Below are 24,406 nucleotides of genomic sequence, written 5' to 3' on the forward strand. Positions count from 1 at the left end.
GAGCTTTGGTGGACAAAACAACCTCTGTAAAAATGCTGGAGTTTTGTGAACAGGACAATGTGGACAGAGGAGAGGGCCCCAAGGAGGGTGGGAACGCTCTTCTTCAAAGCCCCAATTCCTTATCTTAAGTGACCAGGAGAAGGAACACAATTTATGCCTTCCTGGAGGAAGAAGGCCCCATGGAAGCTGGGACTGTGCTTCTATCTTAAGTGGTCATGCCAGCAGGAAAAGAGAGGCAACTCCACAATGAACACCCCCCCCAAAGCTCACTAACCGATTCCAGTGAACCCCGGGTGTGGGAACTGCGCATGTTGAGATCATCAACTAACACACTATAAAAGAGGAGAGAACGAATCCTCAGTGCGTGCCCTCTGGAACTGGATCTCTACGCTGGCTGGAGCAACACTGGACCCAGGACTGGTGAAACCCCTCTCTTCTCTCTTTCTTTCTTTCTCTCTCTCTCTCCCTCTTTTCCTTCTCTGTTTTCCACAGTCCCTACACCTCATCCTTTGAAACATAAACCATTGACCAAGTCTGAGACTAAAAGTGGACCTAGCCGCCCCTGAGCTCCTCTTTGAGAAGGACTCCAGAAAGCAAGGGGGTCTGCTCTGAACCTCATGACTCAATGGGAGGGCTCTCCTTCTGATACATTTCATGTTCCTTTTTCCATTTCATTTTCCTGTACTTCCCTCCTCTTCTCAAATAGCAGCTTAATGACATGTTGCAAGGTTCATATTAACAAATTCATGTGTACTTGGACAAAGTTAGCTAGGTTGAATAAATGTTGGTTGTCGTTTGAACTCCCCTGGTGTCGTTTCACCTTAATTCTGACAAAGGAAATTCACGAACCTGAGTCGCTCCAACTTTGGGATGCGACAGGTCCTCAAAAATCCTGGGGGTATTTGGGAGTGGTTCTGTAGAGTATCCTGGGTGGTTAGATGTCCTGCTGTACACACACCATACCATTCTTTAGGTAGTGTCTTTCGTGCATATCCATCTCCACATAACCACCACCATCCATGGGGCAATCTACAAGACCCCTTGGTCATTTTCAGACCACGTTGATATATTTCCAAACCAGGACCAGAACCACAATTTCTTTTTGAGCCTTGGCTCCAAACAGTCCCACCGTATGTGGTAGTTGCTGAATAATTCCAACTACATCCTATTCCTGTTATATTTCTATATCCTAAGTCTGCAGATCTGTTTTGCGGGTCCTTTTGACAGAACAAAGTATTATTTGTTAGAGTAACTACGTCAAATTGTGGTCCTTTGGAAGTATCGTTCTCTTGGCCATATTTACAAGAATAATTAAAATTCCAAAACACATTTTGAGTCCAATTCGTACTGGCTATCCCATATAGTGGCAGTTTGGAGCCTCTAGGTAATGCTGTGCAAATCCAACAATCTTTTGCCCTAGTAGCGTTGACTAGTGTCTGAATTACTGATAGTGAGTATTCCCATTCCAAGCAGCAACAATGCCTATGGTAGATATTACAATTAAAATGCTTATGAGTTAATTTTCTTTTCCCATATTAATGTCTTTGTAGTTTTAATTTCAAAGGTCCCAGAGGTTCAGAAGTCCATTGCTTATCTAGGGCCTTCTTCACTCTGGAATAGTGAATCCAAGCTGGTTGTTCCTTTATCTTGATTGCAGTGAAAGTGGTCAGCAACACCCGGTAAGGTCCATTCCACTTCTCCTCTAGTGGATCACCTGAAAAATTCTTAATACAAACCCAATCTCCAGGGCTGAATGGGTGAATCGGGTGATCCAACCCCTTAGCTCTGGTTCCCAAAACATTCTTGTTAATTTTCTCTAATTGTTTTCCCAAAGAGACTACATAATTCTGTAAGAATTTCCCAATTGACTCAAATCCTCCCCTTAATATTTAGCCTGGTATGGTCTCCCATACAGTATTTCAAAAGGGCTCAGATTTTCCCTGGCTCTAGGTTTCACACGTATCCTAAGCAGTGCAATAAGTAGTGCCTGATACCAATATAGGTTTGCTTCTTGACATATTTTGGCTTTTTGTTGTTTTGTCATACAATTCATTTTTTCCACCTGCCCACTGGCTTGTGGACTGCAGGGTGTATGTAACTGCCAGTCAATTCCCAATACTTTACTGACCTGTTGCACTACTTGCGCACAAGAACGAGTGCCCCTATCTGACAAGATGACCATAGGTACTCCAAATTGAGGCATTATCTCATTTAATAATACCTTAGTTACTTCTCTTTGTTTGTTTGTTCTACAAGTTAGTGCCTCTGGCCATCCAGAAAAGGTGTCTGTAAGTACCAGTAAGTATCTGTATCCTCCTTTTCTTGGAAGTTCAGAAAAATCAATTTGCCAGTGGTGCCCTGGTACGTTTCTTTTCCCAATGTTCCCTAAGTGCACCCTGTTACCTGTGTTGGGGTTATTTCTCAAACATACCTCATATTGCTGAGTCACCTGTCGGATTGTAGTATATAAATTTTTCCCTATTAATTTCTGATTTAAATATTTATACAAGGAGTCTGCCCCCCAATGTGTCCTACTGTGCTCCTCCTTGACAATTCCCCATACCTGTTTAGCAGGAACTATAATTCTGCCATCACTCAGGAGGGCCCATCCTTTGGAGGGAATCTGTCCTCCCATTTCTTTTATTAGATCTTTATCGGTTCTAGAATATCCAATGTTTTCCTGTTTATCCCAATTCTTACCTCTATTATCTGGAATTAATGTTAAGATCTTTTTGCGTTCTTTCTGCTGCCTGTTTAGCCTCATAATCAGCCAATCTATTACGTTTTTCCTGGTCAGCGTTACCTTTCAGGTGTCCTCGACAGTGCATAAAGGCAACTTTGGTTGGCAATTGAATTGCCTTTAGTAGCTGAAGTATTTCTTCAGCGTGTTTGATTTGTTTTCCTTGTGCAGTTAGCAGTCCTTGTTCCTTCCAAATTGCTCCATGAGCGTGGACAATTCCAAAGGCATATTTGGAATCTGTCCATATATTTATCTTCTTTCCTTTTGCCAATTCCAGGGCCCTAATCAGGGCAATAATTTCAGCCTTTTGAGCTGACGTTCCAGCAGGTAATGATTGGGACTCAATTACCTTACTTGCTGTTGTCACTGCATACCTGTTCTTTCGGATACCTTGTCGGATGAAGCTGCTTCCAGGTTTGTTACCGTGAACAATCCATGAACCCGGAGTCCTGTCATCCTCCAGGGGTTCTTCTTTCAAATCTGGTCTGCTAGAGTACACAGTTTCTATGGTTTCTAAGCAATTATGTGTCAATGGTTCAGATGTCACCCGACTGAGGAAAGAAGCTGGGTTCATAACATTAGTCACTTCAATATTAACATTGTCCAGTTCAACCAGAATGGCCTGGTATTGTAAAAATAGGGATGGGAAAAGCCAAATGATTTCCCTTCTGTTCCAGTACTGCTGGTACTGTATGCGAGACCAGTACTGTGATCTTTTGGCCCAAAGTAAATTTCTGAGCCTCTTGGATGTTTAGTACTACAGCTGCCATGGCTCATAAGTATGCTGGCCATCCTTTAGTTACTTCATCAAGCTGTTTAGAAAAATAGGCCACAGCTCTTTTGTAAGGTCCTAGCTGTAGGGCTAAGACTCCTAGAGCTATGCCTTGCTTCTCATGAGAAAACAGCCAGAATGATTTAGTAACATCAGGTAGGTCCAAAGCTGGGGCTCTCATTAGTTCCTTTTTAAGCATTTTGAATGCATTTTGAGCCTCTTTGGACCAAGTCAATTGAGTAGGATTGTTTTTTAAAAGTTCATATAAAGGTTTTGCTATTACTTCATAATTATAAATCCATAATCAGCACCAACCTGTCATTCCCAGGAATGTCCTGAGTTCTTTTATCGTCTGAAGGAGAAGAGTTCTGCAGATGGCTTCTTTTCGGTCTGTTCCTAATTCTTGTTGTCCTCCTGATAGCTCATACCCGAGGTAGGTTACCTGCTGCTGCACCATCTGACCCTTCTGTTGAGAAACTCGATATCCATTTAATCCCCCGAAATTCAACAAGCTTACAGTCCATTGTATACAATCAGGTTTTGTTTCAGTTGCTGTTAGTAAATCATCCACATATTGCAAAAGGGTTCCATCTCTGGAAGGAGGGCCCCATGTTTCAAGTTCCTGTGCTAAGTGGTTTCCAAAAATTGTTGGACTGTTCTTAAAACCTTGGGGTAACACTGTCCAGGTAAGTTGGGTTTTCCTACCAGTAGTAGGACTTTCCCATTCAAATGCAAACAAATTTTTACTTTCTTTGGCCAAAGGCAAACAGAAGAATGCATCTTTTAAGTCTAATACTGTAAACCATACCCGATTACTTCTTAATTTAGTGAGTAAAGTATAAGGGTTGGCTACCACAGGGTGTAATTCTTTAATGATTTTATTCACTCCTCTTAAATCCTGTACTACCTGATAAGTTCCATCTGGTTTCTTTACTGGTAATATGGGGGTGTTATATTCTGATTCACATTCCACTAACAGTCCATGCTGTAAAAAATTACTAATTGGGCTTTCTATCCCTTTTTGGTCTTCTAGTTTCAAAGGGTATTGCTTTGGTCGTACCGGACTGGTTCCTTCCTTGAGCTCTATGACTATAGGAATGGCATTTTTCACCCTCCCGGGAGTCCCTGCAACCCATACTCCTGGATATACCCGATTAATAATTTCTTCAGTTTTAGGGGTTGTTGCGGCAGACTTCCCAGGGTACATTAGGGCTAAACTTAAAATCTCAATTAATTGATTTTCCTTTATTTTTAATTCCATAGTCCCATGTTTAAAGTTATCACTGCTCCTAATTGTTCTAATAAGTCCTGACCCAATAGTGGTTTGGGAGAATTTGGCAAATACAAAAATCGATGTATCCCAATTTGCTTCCCTAACTTGAATTTGAGGGGTTTTAAAAAGAACACTTTTTCCTGTTGGCCAGTAGCTCCTTTTACATTTACAAAGTCCTTACTCACAGGTATCAATTCTTGATTTAAAACAGAGAAAGAGGTTCCCGTAGCCACCAAAAATTCTACTTTTCCCTGATTTCCCTAGCTTAATTTTAACCAGTGGATCCACTAAGGTAGATGCCCCAGGTCCCTATCAGTTGACCTCTGCTGCTGCTATCACAGCCTGTTGTACTCCCTTACGTTTCAGGCATTCATTTTTCCAATGTCCTTCCAATAATACGCATGCTGATTTCTTCCCAATACCCATTCTATCCCTCTTCTATTCCCAAAGGGCCTTCCTCTCCCACATCCTCTAAATCCTCCTCCGTTTACCATTCCTTTCTGTTCCAAAGCTGCCACTGTCACTGTTGCCATTACTTTTGTTAATTTTCATTTATCTGTATCCTCTCAATTTCTAAAAACTCTCCACACTTCTTCAAGCAACTTCTCTAAGTCCCTTATATCTGGCTCTTTTAATTGCTGTAACTTCTTCCTTGTATCTGCAGATGACTGTCCCAGAAGCAGAGAGACAAGCTGTTGCTGTCCCACATCTGAAGAAGGATCTAGGGTAGTGTATTTTCTCACGGCATTTCTTATTTGATCTAGAAATTCAGTAGGGGTTTCTTTTGGCCCCTGTTTGACAGCACATAATGCAGACCAGTTTACAGCATTTGGAATTGCATTCTCTAATCCCAATTTAATCCAATCTTGATATTGTTTTAGCATTCTGTAATCTCATGCATCACTGGGTTCCCAGTGTGGGTCAGTCACGGGGATGTGGTCATCTACGTTCTCCTGTAAAGTTCCTCCAGGGATCTGGGCCTGTACATGGGTTTGAGCGGTTTTTAATACCAATTGGTTTTATTTCTGTCATTTCTCCTAAAATTAAATCTATATCTGACCAGTCGGGGTCCTGATTTTTTACTATTAATTCAAATTGCTTTGCCACTTTAATGGGGTCATCCTGATACCCCTTAGCTACCTCTTTCCAGGCATCCAGATCAGCGGTGGAAAAAGGAACTTTTAGCCTAGCCGGGCCTCCTGCCCCCACTACTTCTCTCAATGGGGCTAGGAGTAACACAGCCCTCTGGGTTTTACTCTGGGTTCGTGCTGTAATTGGAGTAAAATTGCTTGTTGCTCCTTCCTCCTCACTGTTACTATCTGTTTCGGATGGGGGTATGGGAGGCAGATTTTGTAATGGAGGGGGTAATCCCAGGTCCTCAGGCTGCTCTTCTACCTCCTCTACTTTCTTCCTGGGGTTTGTCAGCTTCAAACACCTTTGTCCAATGCTACATGCTAAGCAGCATCTCTTCATTTTCTCCCGCCTCTTTCTTTCACCTCTATGTTCTTTTTCTGAGGATAAAACCCCAGGGGTTTTTGTGGTGGTACATTGATCCCATAATCTCTCTGCCAGTCCGGGTGGTTTCGTAAGGTAAGGAACATATTGGCATATATAAACTCATCCCATATTTCTTCTCTCTGCAAAAATAACCTTAACTGCAATATAGTATTATAATTCAAAGATCCATTAAAGGGCCATTTTTCATCCTCCTCCAGCTTGTATAAAGGCCACCACTGATAACAGTATTTAATTAATGTAATCTTGATCACATTCCCACGTGGTGGTCCCCCTATATCTCTCCAGTGTGCTAGGATACATCCTAGGGGGCTTTTCTTTAGAATTCCGCCACTTTGTTGTCCCCCCTTCTACTTTACTGATTCTGTACCTTGTTTAATTTCCCACAGATTAATAACTTCAACCTGTCTTTCTTTTATTTTCCCACCCTGACCACGTTCCACAATTCTCACACTGAATATCCCATCCAAATACTACCCATAGGTTTTGATCACAGATAAAGCAATTTATGAGAAAAAGTGGTTCACATTCATTTCCATGGTGAAATACACCGTTCTCTGGCTTTCCCACACTCACTTTGCAGCTGTGCTGCATCCCAGTCGCTCACCAGTCACACCAGAGTTAACTCAGCTTATTCATACACGAGCGTCAAATCCAAATCAATTTTCAGTAGACAATTCCTTACAAATATATCCAAGTTCAATACCACTACATCAATACCGCCACAGAGTGCGTTATTGCAGAAGTACGTAGCTCAACCCGTGCCCGTACCAAATACCAGAGCGCAGCACCCACAGCGAGCATGCACAAAACCAGAAGTACGAAAACTTACACAAGTTATACGAGCTCTGTACCAATACCGAATGATACCAGATGTATACCCTCAGGCACTAGTAACCTGGTATGCGGTGCTGCGCGTACGACGTCTCCTACCGCTTATGAGAACCCCGTAACGACCGGTCCCGGGTTCCAGCAGAGAAACCCAGAAAAACGTAAAGAATACCTTCACTCCTTTAGATGGTCCTTGTCTGCTCCCGCAGCGATCCGACTGAGGCGAGGAGTCCCTCCGGGAAATCCCGGGGGTGCTCTAGGGACCCCTGTTCTCCGCGGGTCCCGCAGCCGAGCGGTAGCGAGTCCCATCGGGGAAGAGACGAGGAGGAGCTGCGGAGAGCCCGGCCCCGGGCTGGGCGGCCTTGACACCGCCCCGCGCATGCGCGGCAGCGGCACTTTCCCCCCTCCGCCCCTCGGCTGCCGGCGAAATGGCGGAAGAGGAGTGAGTGCGGGGGAGCGGCGGGTTGGGTATCCGCCGCCATCCGCGGGAGCTGCGCGGTCGCGGGGCTGGGGGCGGCGGGGGGGGGAGGGGTTCGGTGCTGCTGGATGTGACCGGCTTCTCCCGTCCCGCAGGCCGAAGCGGCGGATCCCGCTGGTGCCGGAAAACTTGCTGAAGAAGAGGAAGGCCTACCAGGCCATCAAGGCCACCCAGGCCAAGCAGGCGCTCCTCAACAAGCGGAAGGTAGGGGCCGGCCGCGCGGGGATCCCCGGGGCGGCGGACTTGGCGTTGTCTGGCCGACTGGGAGAGCCTGGCTGTAAGGGGGTGAAGCCCGGGGTGGATCTGCAGTGCTGTTGCGGCTGTCCGTGCTTGTGTTTTTCAAGGAGGGAATCGTAGCTCCGTGCAGTCGTACGAATGATCTGAGTGGTCAGCTTCCTCCGCGAGGGGGGATGCCGGAGCCCTGCGGGGAGGGGGCAAAGGAGGGAGCCAGCTCGTTGCTGAGACTGTGTATTGACACCGTGACGATCCTCTGGGTTATCTCTGAGGGGAGGTTTGAGTTCCTCTCTTCAGTTGTTGAGCGTCTTCCCCGTGTGTCTCTGAGCCCTGTAAAGAGGACAGAACTTTTTGGCGTGTTATACCAAAACACGAATTTATTGAAGACTTGAGTTGTTCCTCTTAGATCAGTGATTACCAGGGCGCGTGTGTGCATGGCCAGATGTGGCAAAACGTAATGCTGCCGAGTTGTTGGTGCTACCGTGGGATTACGCTGTCTGAAAGCAGTTCACCTTTGCATTGTAAACCTTCATGGAGACGGTGTGCCTTTCTGAGGGTGCGTTTAGAGTTAACTAGGTAGATAAATCTATTGGAGCGTAGGCAGGTCATAGCGAAGCTTTTTTCTGTGTGTCAGGTGGCACCTGTTGCTCTCTGTGCTTGGTGTGTGGTTTCCAGACTGGCAGAGCACAACAAACCTTCCCATTTCAGAATTTGAGACCTGTTCTGCTGTATCTCAGCTAATATAGCAGGTTCTTGTCTTGGAAGTGGCTTAAAGCTTTCCCAGTGAATCTGGTTTTGTGGAGTTGGTGGAATTCTGTGCAAAACTCCTGCCGTTTTGGTTAGGTACTGTGTTTATGTTTTTAACTATATCAATGGCTTGCTGTATTTATGAGGTGGAAGGGGAAGTATAAGCAATAATGTTAAATTGCTACCTTTTAAGAGTCTCATTAGAAAAATGAACCTAGTGATGAGATTTTGATCGGGTCTACCTGCTTTGAAAATTCAAACCAATTTTATGGGTGATTTACAAGGTGAAATGTGACAGAAGACACATAACATTAAATACTTCAACTTTAAAATGGCCTAATAATTTAGTCAGTAGTGTATCCGAAATATTACTGGGTAGCTGCCATGCACATTCAGCTCCCATTCATATGAGAAAGAGCTATGGTGGATGTACGTGTTCCTGAGCTAAGGATAGGCATTTAAACATCTTTTTAATTTAAAAAAGCTTTAAATTTTCCCATAATTCTGAAAAGACTTTTTTTTTTTAAGTGAGCTAGATGTTCTGTGTTTAAATTAGTAATACTTAATAATTATTTGAATGCTTGGATTTTTTTCATATGTGTGCCTTTGTAGAAAAGGACTTTAAACCCAGTTATTTTCTGTTGGATGTTAATTTTGAGTCACACTAGGGTATTGCTGTAGCATCTGGTTTACCCAGATACATATGTTGTTTCTGGCTTTCCCAGTGATTGGCTGAGCTGTGTACGTAGTTGTGAAGATCTGTCTGTCTGTAGCTGCAAATGCTTCCGTTTGATTTCTTCTATGCCTAGAAGTATCCTGGGTCTCACTTTGTTTGTCCTAACTTATTTTTTTTTTCCTGAGGAAAAGCTCTTAGTTCACTGTTCATAAATTATAGCTAGGTGCTTGTAAATTCATATGTTGTCCTCAGTTGTGTCTCCCCTGGGCTTAGATTATCAAATTTATTTTTCTTCTTACTGCCTCCAAAACTGAAAGGGCATAGGTTCATCAAGTTCTGAATTTCATTTGGCCTTGGAGATGCAAACCTCTGAGACTCTTGGGAAGGGTGATAATTTCTTATCATTTTGTCTTTAGCACCAGAAGGGGAAACAAATCCAGTTTAAACGCCTTGAGGCTTTTGTTCGAGATTCATGGCGCAAACACCGAGATGACATCCGGCTGAGGCGCATGGAGCAGAGACCTGGACAGACGCCTGTACCCCAGGAGCACAAACTAGCCTTTGTTGTGCGGATTGTAGAGTAAGAAAGTTTTGTTACTCCTTACTTTTATTATTGTTACTATCTGTAGCTGTCATATAATTTCTAAGCAAAGGAAGGGTGATCAACGCAGACATGAATCCTTGCAGGCAATCTGAGACCTTTTGTTGCTGTATTAGAGAAACGTGGTTACTAATACTAAACTAAATGTTTTTCTGACTCAGTATTAAGGGAGTGAGTAGGAGGGTAAGAAGAGTGATCGAGTTGCTGCGGCTGAGAAAAAATTTCACTGGAACATTTGTTAAACTGACTCCTTTATCGCTGAAGATGCTGCGGATTGTGGAACCTTATGTGGCGTGGGGGTAAGTACCAGCCCCATGACTTGATAGCAGTTTGTATGTAAATATCGTAGCTTTTTGATTCTCCCTCTGGTAGCACAAATCCATAGCTGGCTTTTCCAGTAATGGTCAAAACTTTGTCAACTTGTATCTAAAACTTGTTAGTGTCCCTTTTCTCATTGTTCTAAAAATAACTTGGTTACTTTCTTACCTCTATACAAAGGATTAGGATGAGGCTTTCGACTGTATCATGTCTCTCTGCTACAGAATCTGATTTTTGTTTCTGCAGACACCCTAACCTGAAATCTGTACGAGAGCTCATCCTGAAACGGGGTCAAGCCAAGATAAAGAAAAAGAGAATGCCTCTGACAGACAATATGCTGATAGAGGAGCATTTAGGTGAGGAAGAGGATGAGAAAATTAAGTGAATCAAGGAAAGAGGCTGATGTGAAGAGTTTGCAATCTGACCTCAGAGGGAGGGAAGGGAGAAAAAACTTGCAAAACTTGCAGATGGAGAACTGGCCATTCTGGAGTAGTGTGAGGAAAGATAATACCGTTGGGCATCTTGTGCATATGTTGTAGGGGGCGTGCTTTTTGTTTTGTTGGGTTTTGAAAAAAAAAAAAAAACTTCTCTGCAGGGAACTATGGTATTATTTGCCTGGAAGACCTTATTCATGAAATCTACTCAGCCGGGAAGTATTTCAAACAAGTCACAAACTTTCTGTGGCCATTCCATCTGTCAGTGGCTCGCCATGCTTCACGTAACAAAGTGGGTTTCCTGAAGGAAATGGGTAAGCCTGGCTGCAGAGGTGAAGCAATCAACCAGCTTATACGTCAGCTGAACTAGTCAGGTGAGGAATGTCTGTTGTGTAACTTTTAAATCTTGCCCTTTATCTGGTTTCCTAAGAAAAACTATACTGCCATCAGAGATGGGGGGAGGGGGCACTTATGTTTTTGATTCTTCACTCTACAGAAGTGACCCCCAAGGTAGGGGAAACTAATGAAAGAGTGTGGGTTCCATTAGGTATCAGCAAATCTTATTGGACACCTCTACAAAGGCTTGACTTCTGGGAGATTGCATTAATGTGTCTTTTTTTTCTTTCTTTCTTGTTCTGCAGGGTCTTTGTGAAAACTTCAGGATTTATAACCTGTTCCTTTTTGCATATAGTTTTCATGGACATTATCTCTATGCAATGATATATTCAATCTCTTGACTGTTGGTGCCTCTATAAAAAAAGAAAAAATATACAGACTTGGAGATGGACTTGGAGCTGGTCCTTCTTAAAGAAGATGATAAATTGTATTTGGTACAAGAAAGAAGTGACTTGAACTTCCTGGAGCAGTACCTCTGTAAAATAAGGGTGGTTTTTATACTCACTACTGCTGGCTCTGTACAAGTCATCTCCTGATCTCACCTTTGGTATGAAGCAGTGGTTGTCAGTTCCTTATTTAAATTTCTGTTATAGTTGACTTGCGCTCACTGCTTTGATCCAGTCCTCCTCAGGGGCAGTGCTTGAAGGTGCACCTCCTAGGTGTAAAGGGGTAGCGCAGTCACCTGTTTAAGAAAATTGCAGACAGGCAGAAGAAAACACTAGGTATTCCTCTGTTACTGCAGTGCAAGCCCTAGCAGTGAATAATGTAATATTTTTTGGAAGTACCTGGATTATATGTGTTTTAAAAAGCTGTGATTTTGTGCTGCTGATTTACAGAAGGCTGCCTTTTCAATTCTGCTAGATTGGGACTGCTGGAGAGAACTATATCCTGGTAGGAAAGCCCAGAAACTTTGTAATATAGCGGTGGAGTACTTGTAATCAATGTTTTTTAAATAAACTTTTGAAATTACACTGTTACAACAGTGTAAAACAGTGTAACTCTAGAAGAGCGAGAAAAGTTAAATACTCTGGCTGAAGTGTATTTGGTGAAGGAAATGAACAAAACCACAGAAGTATCTGAAAGTTTTATTAACACTTACAGTTTTAAATCCTAAATTTCTTCTGGTACAAAATGTGTGAAGAATGCAGGAAGCGTCCGATGCTATTTAACAAATATGGAAGGTGCTGTGCTTAATCATTAGGTCACTGTGACCTATTGATACTGTTACTTGAAGAGTTAAGTGCAGGAAAACTACTAATCCATGACTGGATTTCATATTGACTGTACAACACTTGTTTTGAGACTCAGAGAAAACACTTGAAGTAACAGTAAGTAGGATGCCTTTAGGGTACTAATTCTGTGACAGTTATAAATTAAGATGTAGCATCCATAAAAACATCTAAAATATGAAGTACTACAGACTTGGAATTAGAGAACACTCTACAAGTTCAAGGTTTATTTGTAAAACAAGAATACAAACGTAGAAAATGCTTGACAGACACTAGAGACGTACACTGACGTAGAACGACGCCACCATCCCCAGAAGCAGAGTCCAGCTGTCATTAATGTACAAGGCTTCATATAGTTAAGATTTTCCTTATAAACAGCTGCTTTCATTGTAAAGAGGTACAAGTAACCTCAGAATTGTTCTGCTGATTCATTTTAGAATTGTTTCTGGTAATAAGACAGCCCAAGCTTTTAACACGAAGAACTGGCATGTCAGGAGTGTGATATTTTTTTAGTGCCAGAGAGAACTTAAGCCTGCTAATAGAATGCAGTTTATAATAATAAAATAGGAAATTAAAGGATCTGAACACAATTCTAGCAATTGATCCTAGGTTTAGACAGTTTTTCTAGTGAATGTGGTAGTTTAACACACCATTAGTTTAGCTCATACAGATAAGTAAGAATTGAACTATTGTTATGAACATCTTATTTAGACCTGTTTAAAAACAATGCCAGCTTAGTCTAGTGTTACACCACATTATCTTAGGCAACCATGTTGCCTTTTTTCTGTATCATACTTCAGCAAGAGCAATAGTAATGATGCGTTCATGACTCAGCTGCACTAGGAACAGAAACTATACAAGGTGACAGGATATATACAACAACCCTGCTATGTCTTAGGGGAAGGAATCCTTTTTGTAAGCTACCATACTATTTACTTTGTGGATTGTAGTAGTGAAGGAACGAAGACGAACCTCTTCTGAATTGGCTATGAATTGTGGTCCTGACTCTTCCCACTTTTCTGGCACTGCCAAATCTTTATCTGTGTATATCAGCAAGTCAAAGGCACCTGTAAGCAAGTGGAAACAAGTTAACAGTAATGCATACATAAGAAGATGGCATATTTGAAGTTAAAGTGCATCTTCTAGAAGCCACCCTGAGTTCTGTCCTGATCTCAGTCTAACAAAATGCTCTCAGCAATGTAATGATATATGACACATAATAATTTAAAAACCTCAGAAAATAGCAGAAAGTATTTTCTAAAAGTGGAAAAGTTGTTGAGATTTTCCAAAAGAAGCATTTGCTTTCTTTAGTCAAGTTAGGAATACTCACAGGCAGTTTCCAGCAGTGGCAGAAAAGTTACTGTGGCGGTTATTTGTCTGATAACAGATCTAATTTCATCCTGAATAGCTTTCTGAGATTTCTCTCGTGGTGCACTGGAAAAATAGGAAAACTCTGTTAAGAAAGCAAGCTTCTACTATAATGACAGTTTTCTTTAAATACAGTTTTCTCTGTTAAGCTCTGTTGGTCTGTTTGCTACAGAATTTTTTTATAGTAGTGACACTCTCTTAAGCCCTAGATAGACAGGCTTAGAAATATTAAGTGATAGGCAGTTACCCTTTATTGTTGTTTGTGAAGCTTCACAGTACTTGTAAGGAATGTTACATTTATTCTCAGTCTGGAATGGATGAGAACGTTTTGGCATAACAACAGGAAAGCTGTAGTTCTTCAGGGCATGTACCCAATACAGGATTTTATGTACTTTGTTGAAGATTAAAAATCAAGTTTTGATCTGGTGCTTTAAAAACAAATTTAAAAGTCAACACCTGAGAATTATGTATACTTCAATCATATAATGACTGGTTTACAGACAAACAGAAGGAATAGCAGTAAGAAAGATAGTAGGTTTGAAGGAACACCTTCCATGTTGATACTGACAAAAGGCCGTATCGGCTGCTCTGAGGAACCAGAACAGTGCTGACGCACATGGAATTTATCTTGTGCCTGCACAGCTACTAGGTAGAGGGAAGAGCAGGCCTAGAGGAACACTGTTACCTCTCATCCTTTGCAGTTTTGTCACACTCTATGTCAAACTGCCACCGCTCCAGAACCTCGTTGTTTTCGATACTCGAGATGACCACCACCAGGCGCTGCACAATGCACTTGTACAGCCACTCTGAAAGAAGCCACAGCGGTTACTCGCAGTGCGAGAGAGACAAGAAGCATCACCAGAGACACAACAAGGAGGGCACAGCAGCCTCCCGCCAGCTGCGCTAGCTTGGCAGTTTGAAGAAGCCCACCCCCCCACGCCGCGCTCCCCGCCACCTTTCATCTGCTCCACCACATTGTTGAGGTAATTCTTCAGCTCGGGGTCGGTGGTGACGAGGAGGGTGAGCCCGTACTTCTGGACGCGGGTGAAGGTCTCGGGGGGATAGATGCCCCGCTGGTAGAGGATGCTGTTGATTCCATAAGCTGCAACACGCGGAAGGGAGAGGGGGGTGGGCAGGAGATGTTGTGCGTGAGGCGGCCGGGCCGCCCCTCACCGCCGGCGGCCATGTTGCCTCGCAAGAGGCCTACCAGCCGCCCCGTCCTCCCCCCAACCCCGGACGGTCCCCGAGCCCCCCCCATCCGCAGCGGCGCAGCCCCTTACAGAAAAACTCGGCGACGATCTCGGCGCTGCCCCGCAGGGTGATACCCTGCTGGTCCCGGCCGAGCTGCTTGGCCATGGGGGCTGCGCGGCGGCCACCGCCGCTTTTCCCCGCCGCCCGGTTCAAACCGAGCCCCGCCCCCGCCACAACGCCCCTTTCCCGCCTCGTCAGCCCGTCGCCGCGCACGCGCGCTAGCGGAGGCCTCCCCCGCCCCCTCCTCCTCCTTTCCCCGCGTGCGCGGACCGTTGGGGGAAGCCTTCCCCTTTAGGCGCGCGTGCGCGGACGGGTGGCCGTTAGCCGGAGGGGCGCGAGGCGGGGCGGTGCCGCCCAGGCGGCTGAGGGGAGGGCGCGGGGCCGTACCTCACCTCGCGCCACACCGCTGGCCCCAGCGTGTCTTCTGGTGGTGAAGCGGGGCTGCCGTGCTGTGTGCATCGACGGAGAGGGCTGGCTCGGCAAGCTGCCTGATAGAAAGGAAAGGTTTTCCCGCGTTAAACTTTCCACCAGCTCGAGGTGCCGTTGAGGCGGGCCGAGCCGTCGCCTGTGGCGGGGCTGAGGGAAGCAGGGGCTGGAGGCGGAGTGAGGCCTCGCCGTGGAAGTGCTGTTGGAAGCTCGGTTTCAGGGTTTGTTTAGATGCATTCGTCCGTACGAAGGCGCTTTTGAACTTAAAAATGAAACTTGCCAGGTACGAATGAAATGAAGCAAGTACCTCGTTTACGGGTGATTTTTGGAAGTGTTCTCTATGTAAATTACTAGCTATCTAAAATAAAACCGGTGTATTCTGCAAGCACAGTCAACAGGGAGGCAAGGGAGACCGTGGGAAAGTGGGATGAAACAGACACTTTTTCCTTAAATCCGTAGGGTAGCAGGTAACACAAAAAGAAAGGGGCTAAGAGGCATTTAGAAAGGCAGGGAACCCACAAGCTCACTGCTCTGTCAGGCTGCCGCAGTGAAGGGCAATTGCCAGTTGGTCAAAGCACTTCAATCTTGTTATTACAGGGACACCAAGGAAAATGCTGCAACTAGCAGTGACTATCAAAAGGAGGAAACTGGCAGATGTTAACAGGTAAGAGAGATGAGAGTGAAACAGCAAGTAAATGTGAAGTGTTGAAATATTTAAATAGTATCATGAATAGGGGAAGCCATAGTCCACTGGGGTAGTAACTAGGTGGCCAGCTAGTCAGCTGATAAAATCGACAGGCAAGTAAGTGCAAACTGGAAAGTGAATGGATTTGTTGGGCATGCAAGAGCTGCAAATGAAATCCTTTCCAGGATGTGATTTTTCTGAAGTGTCTGGAATGAATAGACATTTATCATCTAAGACATACCTGTATTTAAATGCTCATATTGACCCTGAAAGAAACTGATCAGAACAGCCTTAAAATGAAGTGATGTTCAAAACAGAAGTATTTTAAAACTAGGATAAAAACCATATGGTCATTACACAGTGCAGTAGGCCAGCTGCTAAGAGTGACTTGATAGCACAATTGCTTATTTTGTCATCATAAAATACTTTTTCTCAACCTGTTGGCTCTAATTTTTGCTCTAAGAGGAAGTACTGTTTTAATCACACTGCTGTGATTAAAACAAATAGCATAGTCCTGAAATCATGTGCTGAAGTTCTGAAAGGCTCTGAATAATTCAGCTATTCACCTAGAGAACTATATTCTGGGTCTTGATCACAAGTGATTGTGTTATACATTAGTCTTCTGAATAAAATATTTTCTGAGTAAGAGTGGTGTATTTCAAAGCCTATGGTAATGGAAGCGTTTTGATCGGAAGCCCAGCTTTTAGAAGTTAGATAGCTGTGAGTATCAGGTGGTTTACTTCAAACCTTATGTACTATTATGCTCTTATTCATCTATCCCAAAATGGTCTCAACCCACTTTTTTTTCACACTTGGCTTTTCATCTGTTTTGCTTCCTCTGAGGTTTTTGGAGAGCTGCTCGTTTTTGTGATAAATACAAGAGCTTGAAAGCCCTGTTGCATGAGGCCAGGCAAGAATAGCAGAACTTACGATTAATATATACACATGTCTCCTCCAGCTGTTTTGTTACTGTTAAAACCAAATGAAAGAAAAAAATTCAAATGCTTCTTGGTTTACCAAATTCACTTCACTGTATTTCAGGGTAGATCGCTTGAAGATCTGTTGATATGACCTGGCAGATATGCTTATCAACAACAGACTTAATTGCACCATCTTTTTTTCTCCCAAGATTCATCTGGGAGATATTGAGAAGTGGTGGGTCATCCCCAGTACCTCTGTTAAAACTCTAAGCTTCCTTCAGTGAGCCTGGCACATGGTGTTTCACAGAGTTTTGGATCACTTCTCTATCCACATTTCTGTGTCACAGTTAACACTGGTTTCTGCCCTGGTGTGCTGCCCCCCCCCCCCCCCCCCCCAAAAAAAAAAAAAAACCAACCCCAAACAAACACCATCTTTGCATTTTGGAATTCTAATTCTTCTCTCTCTTTATGGAAATACATTTCCCTTTTACAATGTGTTACTACTTTTTTTCACATTTCTTATATATGCTGCAATGTAATCTGGAAGAGCTGTGTATTTTCAATACTTCTTTCTCCTGAGCCCCTAATACTTCCCTTTGTCTTTAACACATTATTTTTCTGTGGCCAATTAATTAGTTTTGAAAAGGTCAGTCTTTTATGTCCATGAAGTAGTGTCTTTCTTAACCTTTGTTTTTCTTCTACTAGAACGTTCTTCATCTTCACCTCTCTTTTTCTTCTCATGCCATCAAGATGTTCCTCTCTTCCCCCCCCAGCAATAATTCACTTGCGTGAAGGTTTAGTTATTGACAGTGTGTGTTTGCTGCTTTTCTTTTTACATTCTCCAGTTATCTCATCTTCGTTTCTCTGATACAAGTCCTAAGCTCCACAACACTTGTCTCATTTAGGTTGGTGTCACTCAGCTTCTCTGCCAGGTCAGTCCAATATCCCTCAACAAAGGCACCCAGCGTATGTGTGCCTACCAGTTGCGTAACTAATCTTCAGTCACCACTTGACCGTAGCCTGGTCAAGTGTGATGGGGACATACGTACATAACTCCTTTCGTCATATTACTGAACAGGCATGCTCCATGCAATGATGATGCCTATAGTTTGTGTTTAGGGCATGTCCAGCTACATGACAGGAGGAAGGCTGCGGGGCTCTTGCAAGAGAGAACAGCAGGGAGACTGCTGTGGGTTAGTGAATGATTTGTGTGGCTGACAGCCTGCTTCCTGACGAACTCTGAGGGACTCTCAGGAACGAAGATGACAGGCTGAGTTATACGTTCTGGCACACTAGGAGCTGGCTATCCTTGCTTTAATTATCTCATGCTAAAACCTTAATTTTCATAAGGAATGTGAAGTCCCAGTTGTATTTAATTTAGGTCTCTTGCGATTCTTTAGTCATTACTCTGTTTCTCAATTATGGCTTGATGTTATGACAGAATTTTTCTCTCTCTCTCTGTGAAAGGAAACGTCCCCTATTTAGCTTGGCTTTTCTGCAACATTTAATGATTGCTTCCCCATGGCAATTGTCAATGAACCTGGGACAATCCAAATCACTGGTACACCTTCACTTTTTTTAAGGCAACCTAGGTCACATTCCCATAGTCATCCAGCAGTCTGGAAGACATAATCCACTTGTAGAGATCATTCCCAGTTTGTTTGTTTGGTTTTTTTTTTTTTCCCTCAGGATGATGCGGACAGGTCTCTCCTTCCATCATAGCAAAATAGTCTATAAAATGAAAGTTCTGTCTGGTACAAAAGCCCTCATATCACATTAACAAATTGTCATATTAAGCCTCAGTAATACCAGTTTTTCCTGTGCAGAGAAAGGAATTCTTACCCTGGCCAACAGAGCCTTAGTGCTTTGCCTTTTCTGGTAGATCTCAAGCTCTTTTGAGTCATTTCTCCCCACACTTTAGGAAGAGATTCTGTACTCTTCTGTCCTCTGAGCCTATAGATATAGCTAGCCCTTTTGCCATCTTCCCTCCTATTTTCTGTGCATCACTTTGATTCTCTTTAGGGTTTTAGAATGCTGTCCAGCCCTGTAGTTGCCAGCACTCAAAATTCATGGCAGGTGTTGAACTCATTCTTTTTCTGCAGGTTAGACATTTTGCTCCCTCACTTCCTTAGCCCAGCTTGTGGTATTTTTAGGTCTCATGCTAGGTAAGGCAATTATCAGTTGACTGAGCTGCCATGATTTTTGGTGAAACTTATTTTTTCTCTATCAGCTGTTTAGTTTCTGTCCTATAGGAGGGTGTGACATTTGGGTGGTTCCCTGGAAAAGCTTTTACTTGACGTGTAGGGTAGGTGACCAGCACAGCCAAGTACCATCACTGCACAGCCAAGTACCATCACTGTTGCTTTATATAAGAGTTAATTTTAAATCTTCTAAATCTTTAAATCATTTTCCTATCTTTAAATCACTTTGCTGTGTGTGAGCTTCTTTACTGCCTTCCATTGTGTCCTCACAGGTCTCATCCAGGATTCCCTTGGTGATTTATTATTATCTGGAATTAACTCTAGAATTAATGTAAAATACTGCACCTTTTGACAGGCATTTTATTACCAAGCTCATTTTATTTTCTTTTTTGTTTTTGTTGTTGGTCAAGTTTGTTTTCAACAGTCTTTGTAGCATTAAAGTTTGCAGGGTAAGTACAGGTACCTGGTGTCAGCTGTCAAAATAACTGTAACATTTCAAGTTGGCTAATGCTATTTTTTAAAACATAAAACATGGAATATTATTACAAATAGCAATACTGTATTGTTTCACAAACAGCAGTGAAAGAGTGGTGCAACTGGGAAAGATTGTCTTGAATTTTCAGTAATCATTAAATTGATTTTAAAATGAGTCAATATGGGCTAATAAGCTGCACTATAACTTCTAATATGAGCAGACTTCTCAAAGGGACTTCCTTATTTTGGCTTTGAACACTGTGCAGAAATTTTTAAAATTAATTTTAATTTTAAATGTTACCAGTGGTACCGAATGCATTTTGAAATTAGACTTACTGAGGTGACTACTTATTTCTTCTATAAAATGAAAGAGTTTTGATGTTTCCTTATTTAAGCCAGTGTAAGAACACCATCTAGAGTGAAAGTCGCCATACCCAGATACTGGCTGCCTTGTACGGTGAAATAACTTTTTATGGATTATGAGGGTTTTGAAAGCTAATTCTGTAGAACAACATTCAGTCCTCTCTTTCTCTCTGTGTTATTTTTTTTTCCCCTCCCCCCGAAGACCTGACATTTTTCTGAAGGATAGGTAGGAAAAAAATTAGTAAATTTGTGATGGTTTTACCTCTAAACTACCGGGAGGTGGCACCAGGCACATACATTATCTGCACCCTTTCAGTTTAGTCTTGGATTACAGCAAGTTCCTTTTACTGTTACGAACTTTAGTTTAGGCAAGTTCTAGATGCATTTCTTTTGCTAGTTTTAAAAACATTGTTCCAGAATGAAGGAAATACTTTATTTGATGCCAAGTTTTGATGTTTACCTTTGGTTACTGTTGCACTAAAGACAATTTAACTGATGAACAGGTTTTTAAAGCTTTCAAGTGAAGACAACAATCCTGTTTCAAAATCAGAAAGAGCAGAACTTGAATGAGCTTTCCGTGCCTTGAAAACTCCATAGGGCTTGATAATGTCATGTTACAGTGGTAACAGGTAATGTGAAATCCACTGAATCCATATCTTTACGACTTAATCTCCTTTACTACTTAATCCCCAATCTGAAGGTTGGTAATTTGAAAGATGAATGTTAATCCAGTTCGTGTTAGCTTCTGTCACATCTGAACTTTTCATATTAATAAATTAATGGTAACTAAGGAGTTCTCAGGTAGTTTAGACTTACTAAGCTGGTATACCACAGTTTAGCTTTAGGCTAAATCAGGTCTTCTAAAGAACACTAGAACAGATTCATCAGCGGAGATTTAGACTGTCAGTTGGTCATTGGATACTGAGGAGCAAAAGGGTCTAGAAGATTGGTAGCATAGTAAAAGTACCTTGATAGTACAGTAAGGACTTTTGGTAGGATCCTGTTGTATGATTACAACATGTTAGATGACAATTTTTGTGATCGCTTTCTAATCGTGTCACTACTGATGTATAACCATGATGGATTTGTTCAATTAATTGTGTTGCAAGGAATACAATACAGTTTACATAATGCCTAAGAATTATGATGGCTGAAGAAGTAAATATATTGTGAAAAGCATATTATTAGCATTAGAAATATTTGAAGCAAAAATATGAATAATTCCTTAATTTCCTCTTGAAAATTACAGTGCTTATGCATAATTTATTTCTACAGTTAGATCCCCAGGCAAGTTAGGTGCCCCATTGTCAAAATGATAATCATTACTGAAAATAGGCATGCAAAATATTCAAATTCTTTCTCCTAAGTACTGGACAGCTTAAGAAAATGGTGAAGGATGACTTTCTAAATAAGACATCTATTCCTGTATAGAAGGAGGAATTCTTTAAAGACAATAATTTATTTCAAGAAAAACATCCTTTTTCACATGTTTTGAGAAATTTATGCATACCTTTCTTTAAAGAAATGAAGGAACAAAAGGTCATCAGTGTGTCATGGTAGTGAGATGAGCTAAAATATTTTATGAGGCACCCAGGCCACGTGTGCTGGGACTATACCCGGAGCCATTCCTCTCCACCTCACTGCCTACACCTCTCACTGCACATTGCTGCTGTGGGAATTCTAATCCTATAGTATGGAGACAAATGCCTCACTTCTAAATTTTCTGTGATGTCTTCATCAGAACTCGTCTGCTCTGCTAGTTAATAGCAGAAGAAACATAAGTAGTCTAGGAGTGATGTGAATTGTTAAAAATACCTTTATCTGAAAATAAGGGCAATATTTGTTTACTAACGTTGATAGCTTAAAAGCAATTAAAAAAGATGTCTTTGCCAAGAACAGCATTGAGATGGGTATGGGAAGTATCAGGTACAAAACAAAGTTTATACAATTCCACTATAAGAGTAAAGAAGCTCCTGTCTCTCAATTCATCACATAGATCTCATGGAAGATGAAATGTCCTACTTCTTAATTATTTTTTAATGATGACACTCATCAAGTAATAAATAAGTACTTAAGTGTTTCTTAGATTTTAGTCATTGATTAATTTTCAGTCTGGCAGCCACTTAAGGAACAAGGGAAGACTATTTTGGATTCTGTTTGCCCTTAAAAAATCCACTTAGGGTGGACAGCAGGACCATTTGCAAAGTAGCTAGCAAAACAAGTGAAGAAAAGATTTGCCAGTACAATTTGAATAAAATCACTTCATTTTCTAAGTCATTAATGAGCCCAGAAGGACATGCTAGTCACTGCTTGTTGTGTTAGTCAGCACTTGCAAAATTTTTAGGAGAAAAACTAGAGAATAGTGGAACAATATTTGAAAGTTCACGCTAGTTATCTGCGTCTCCTGCACAATGGATGGCCTCATCCAAACCTTGTGACCTGACTTTGCTAGGAGTGTAAAAATGGAAACCAGATGGCTTGGTAATGTGAGTAGAAGTTTGATGCTAATTGTTCCTTACAGTCTCCCTTCCTTGAAATCTGATTTGAGTGAAAACATGGCATTATTGCTCAAGGTAAGCTATTCCTTGGTTGTAATCTGACAGTCGGCAGGTAGACCAAAAGTAGGTACTTAGGCTAAGGTTCAGGTCACTCCTGCTACCGAGGAGAATTCATTGAGGTAAAGCAAAGTTGCCTTTTGTGTTAGCTGAAAGATTTGAGACATCTTTGATCTGGTAAGTTTCTTTAAGCCTTTAAACATGTTAATGAAGAAGTCCATGGACGTGGACTTACATGTAATGAAGTAGCAACCTAAGCAATGATCTAACGTTTGTTAGAGAGAGGAAAAAAAAAGAAAAATATAAATAAATATTTTTATTAAATGCAGTGTTACTGCAGTTTTTGCAGAAATGCAATATAATCTGTTAAAACAGGAGAGAAAGGGTATGCAGGCCTTCTGCTTGATGAGAAGAAATCACTGGGTAATTGATTACCCAGTTACATCAGGGGGTGGCATCACGGCTTTGCTGTGCTCTTTGCTTAAGCTACATATTGGCCCAGGGTTTCTTTTTTTTGTTACAAGCTCTCTGCAGGGACTGTGCAGCGTTACCCGACCATACAATGTTTTGCAAGGTGACACTCCCTTGTGGCTACTGCAGTTGGGAGTCAGCACTCGGCTTCATTTCCATCCTTGCTTGCCAGGGATGTTGTATGAACTTGGGCTAATAAATTTAGATCTAAGTTTCCAACAAGGGATTTATAAGTCCTGCAGCTTAGGTACATTGCATTTCTGCAGTTTCTACCCTGGAAATGCCTTGCTCACTGCCATACTTTTATTTTAAAGAACAGAGAGATTTTTTTTTTTTTTTTTAGAGATGTGTCAGTGATGATGCCCACACTCACTTATTTAATATTATGATATGAGAACAGTCATCTAGCATTGAGAAGATTGAGGTTCAGTAATTTTTGCCTCCAGAAGATATCCATAACCTCATCTCCCATGCCCAGAGACATGTTCTTGTCAGCAAGCTTTAGGCTAGTTTGTCTGGGCAACATTCTTTATCCCATCTGTTGAAACTGTGCCACAGAACAAAAGGGAATTGAAAATCCATTTGAAGACAGGAGGGAAAAGGAAAAGATTGAGTTTTAATGGTCAGACCTGGCAAAGAGAGTCCAGCACCACAGTCCAGCTGCCAGCGTATTTTGTGTTTCACATACTTTATTTTCCATAGAATTTAGCTTTGCATAAGCTTTTCAGTACCAGTAAAATCTAAACTTACTGAGGTCTCCTGTTGTGAATTAAACTCATGACAGAAAATCTCTTTTAATATTTCTTTTTAATGACTGACGCATTTGTTTATATGACATTTTCATTGTAAACAATGTTAAAAAAACACAAAACAGTATGGTGGGAAACAACAGTAAAGACATGCTGCAGTAGTGATTATAGTAGACTTTAGGGGTGCACATCTCCTGTTGTTATTACCGAAGTAATCTCCTAAAATGCTGCAGGATCATTCACCGTATCTGCTTGCTGCCTATGCTAATTTGCTAGGTAAAATGCCCTGCATCTTTCTGTGTTCTCTTCAACGTGCCCAGAGTTGCATGGAGCTCTTTCCACTCAACAGCATGACCAGATTGCTGAACTCTGCCAAAAGCTTTATCTCACTGTGAATGGCTGTCTCCAGTTACTGCCACACATGCGTTTTGCATTACACTGATGATGTTTAGATTTCATCTCCGTAGCAGCCTTAACCTTGCTCTGTCCTTGAGCACATTTTGGCCAACGAGGCTGCACATGAATTTAGAAGTTGTAATAATCTGTGCTGACCCGCAGGTTTTTACACATTACCGTTGCTGATTTTGCATTATATTTAGCAAGCAAATGGCACTGTTATTCATAAAGAGGGAAGAAGAATCTACTGAAATTCTCTTCAGACAGTAGAGGATATGCACTTGATTACTCTATCGCTAGTGA

At 42.0% G+C, this 24,406-nt stretch overlaps 3 protein-coding genes and 1 long non-coding RNA gene across 5 annotated transcripts in view; 2 read left to right on the top strand and 2 right to left on the bottom strand.

The window, feature by feature from the left end:
- Positions 1–1,730: 1,730 nt before the first annotated feature.
- LOC126044702 (uncharacterized) lies at positions 1,731–7,401 on the bottom strand. Of its 2 annotated transcripts, none has more exons than XM_049814785.1 (3): positions 7,304–7,401; positions 3,828–3,975; positions 1,731–3,304 (listed from the first exon to the last, which is right to left on the bottom strand). In XM_049814785.1, exons 2-3 carry the CDS (start codon positions 3,967–3,969, stop codon positions 2,706–2,708), a joined length of 741 nt encoding a protein of 246 aa, XP_049670742.1. In that variant the 5' UTR covers positions 3,970–3,975; positions 7,304–7,401; the 3' UTR covers positions 1,731–2,705. The 2 variants fall into 2 exon arrangements, with proteins under 2 accessions (XP_049670742.1, XP_049670743.1); XM_049814786.1 differs by having other exon boundaries at positions 3,828–3,978; positions 7,304–7,376.
- A 78-nt stretch (positions 7,402–7,479) lies between these two features.
- Positions 7,480–12,175, top strand: RPL7L1 (ribosomal protein L7 like 1). The gene is made up of 7 exons (XM_049814783.1): positions 7,480–7,573; positions 7,705–7,813; positions 9,683–9,846; positions 10,029–10,166; positions 10,432–10,541; positions 10,781–10,993; positions 11,261–12,175. Exons 1-6 carry the CDS (start codon positions 7,560–7,562, stop codon positions 10,987–10,989), a joined length of 744 nt encoding a protein of 247 aa, XP_049670740.1. The 5' UTR covers positions 7,480–7,559; the 3' UTR covers positions 10,990–10,993; positions 11,261–12,175.
- On the bottom strand, positions 12,169–15,017 carry MAD2L1 (mitotic arrest deficient 2 like 1). The gene is made up of 5 exons (XM_049814787.1): positions 14,893–15,017; positions 14,568–14,714; positions 14,298–14,418; positions 13,575–13,678; positions 12,169–13,311 (listed from the first exon to the last, which is right to left on the bottom strand). Exons 1-5 carry the CDS (start codon positions 14,966–14,968, stop codon positions 13,139–13,141), a joined length of 621 nt encoding a protein of 206 aa, XP_049670744.1. The 5' UTR covers positions 14,969–15,017; the 3' UTR covers positions 12,169–13,138.
- LOC126044705 (uncharacterized) overlaps positions 14,331–24,406 on the top strand; it is a 51,544-nt gene continuing 41,468 nt past the window's right edge. Inside the window, exons 1-2 of the long non-coding RNA XR_007507761.1 lie at positions 14,331–14,595; positions 15,887–15,953. This is a non-coding gene — a long non-coding RNA (uncharacterized LOC126044705). The remainder of the gene's footprint in view (positions 14,596–15,886; positions 15,954–24,406) is intronic.

Source organism: Accipiter gentilis, chromosome 12, assembly GCF_929443795.1.
Source record: "Accipiter gentilis chromosome 12, bAccGen1.1, whole genome shotgun sequence".
NCBI classification, from domain to species: domain Eukaryota; kingdom Metazoa; phylum Chordata; class Aves; order Accipitriformes; family Accipitridae; genus Astur; species Astur gentilis.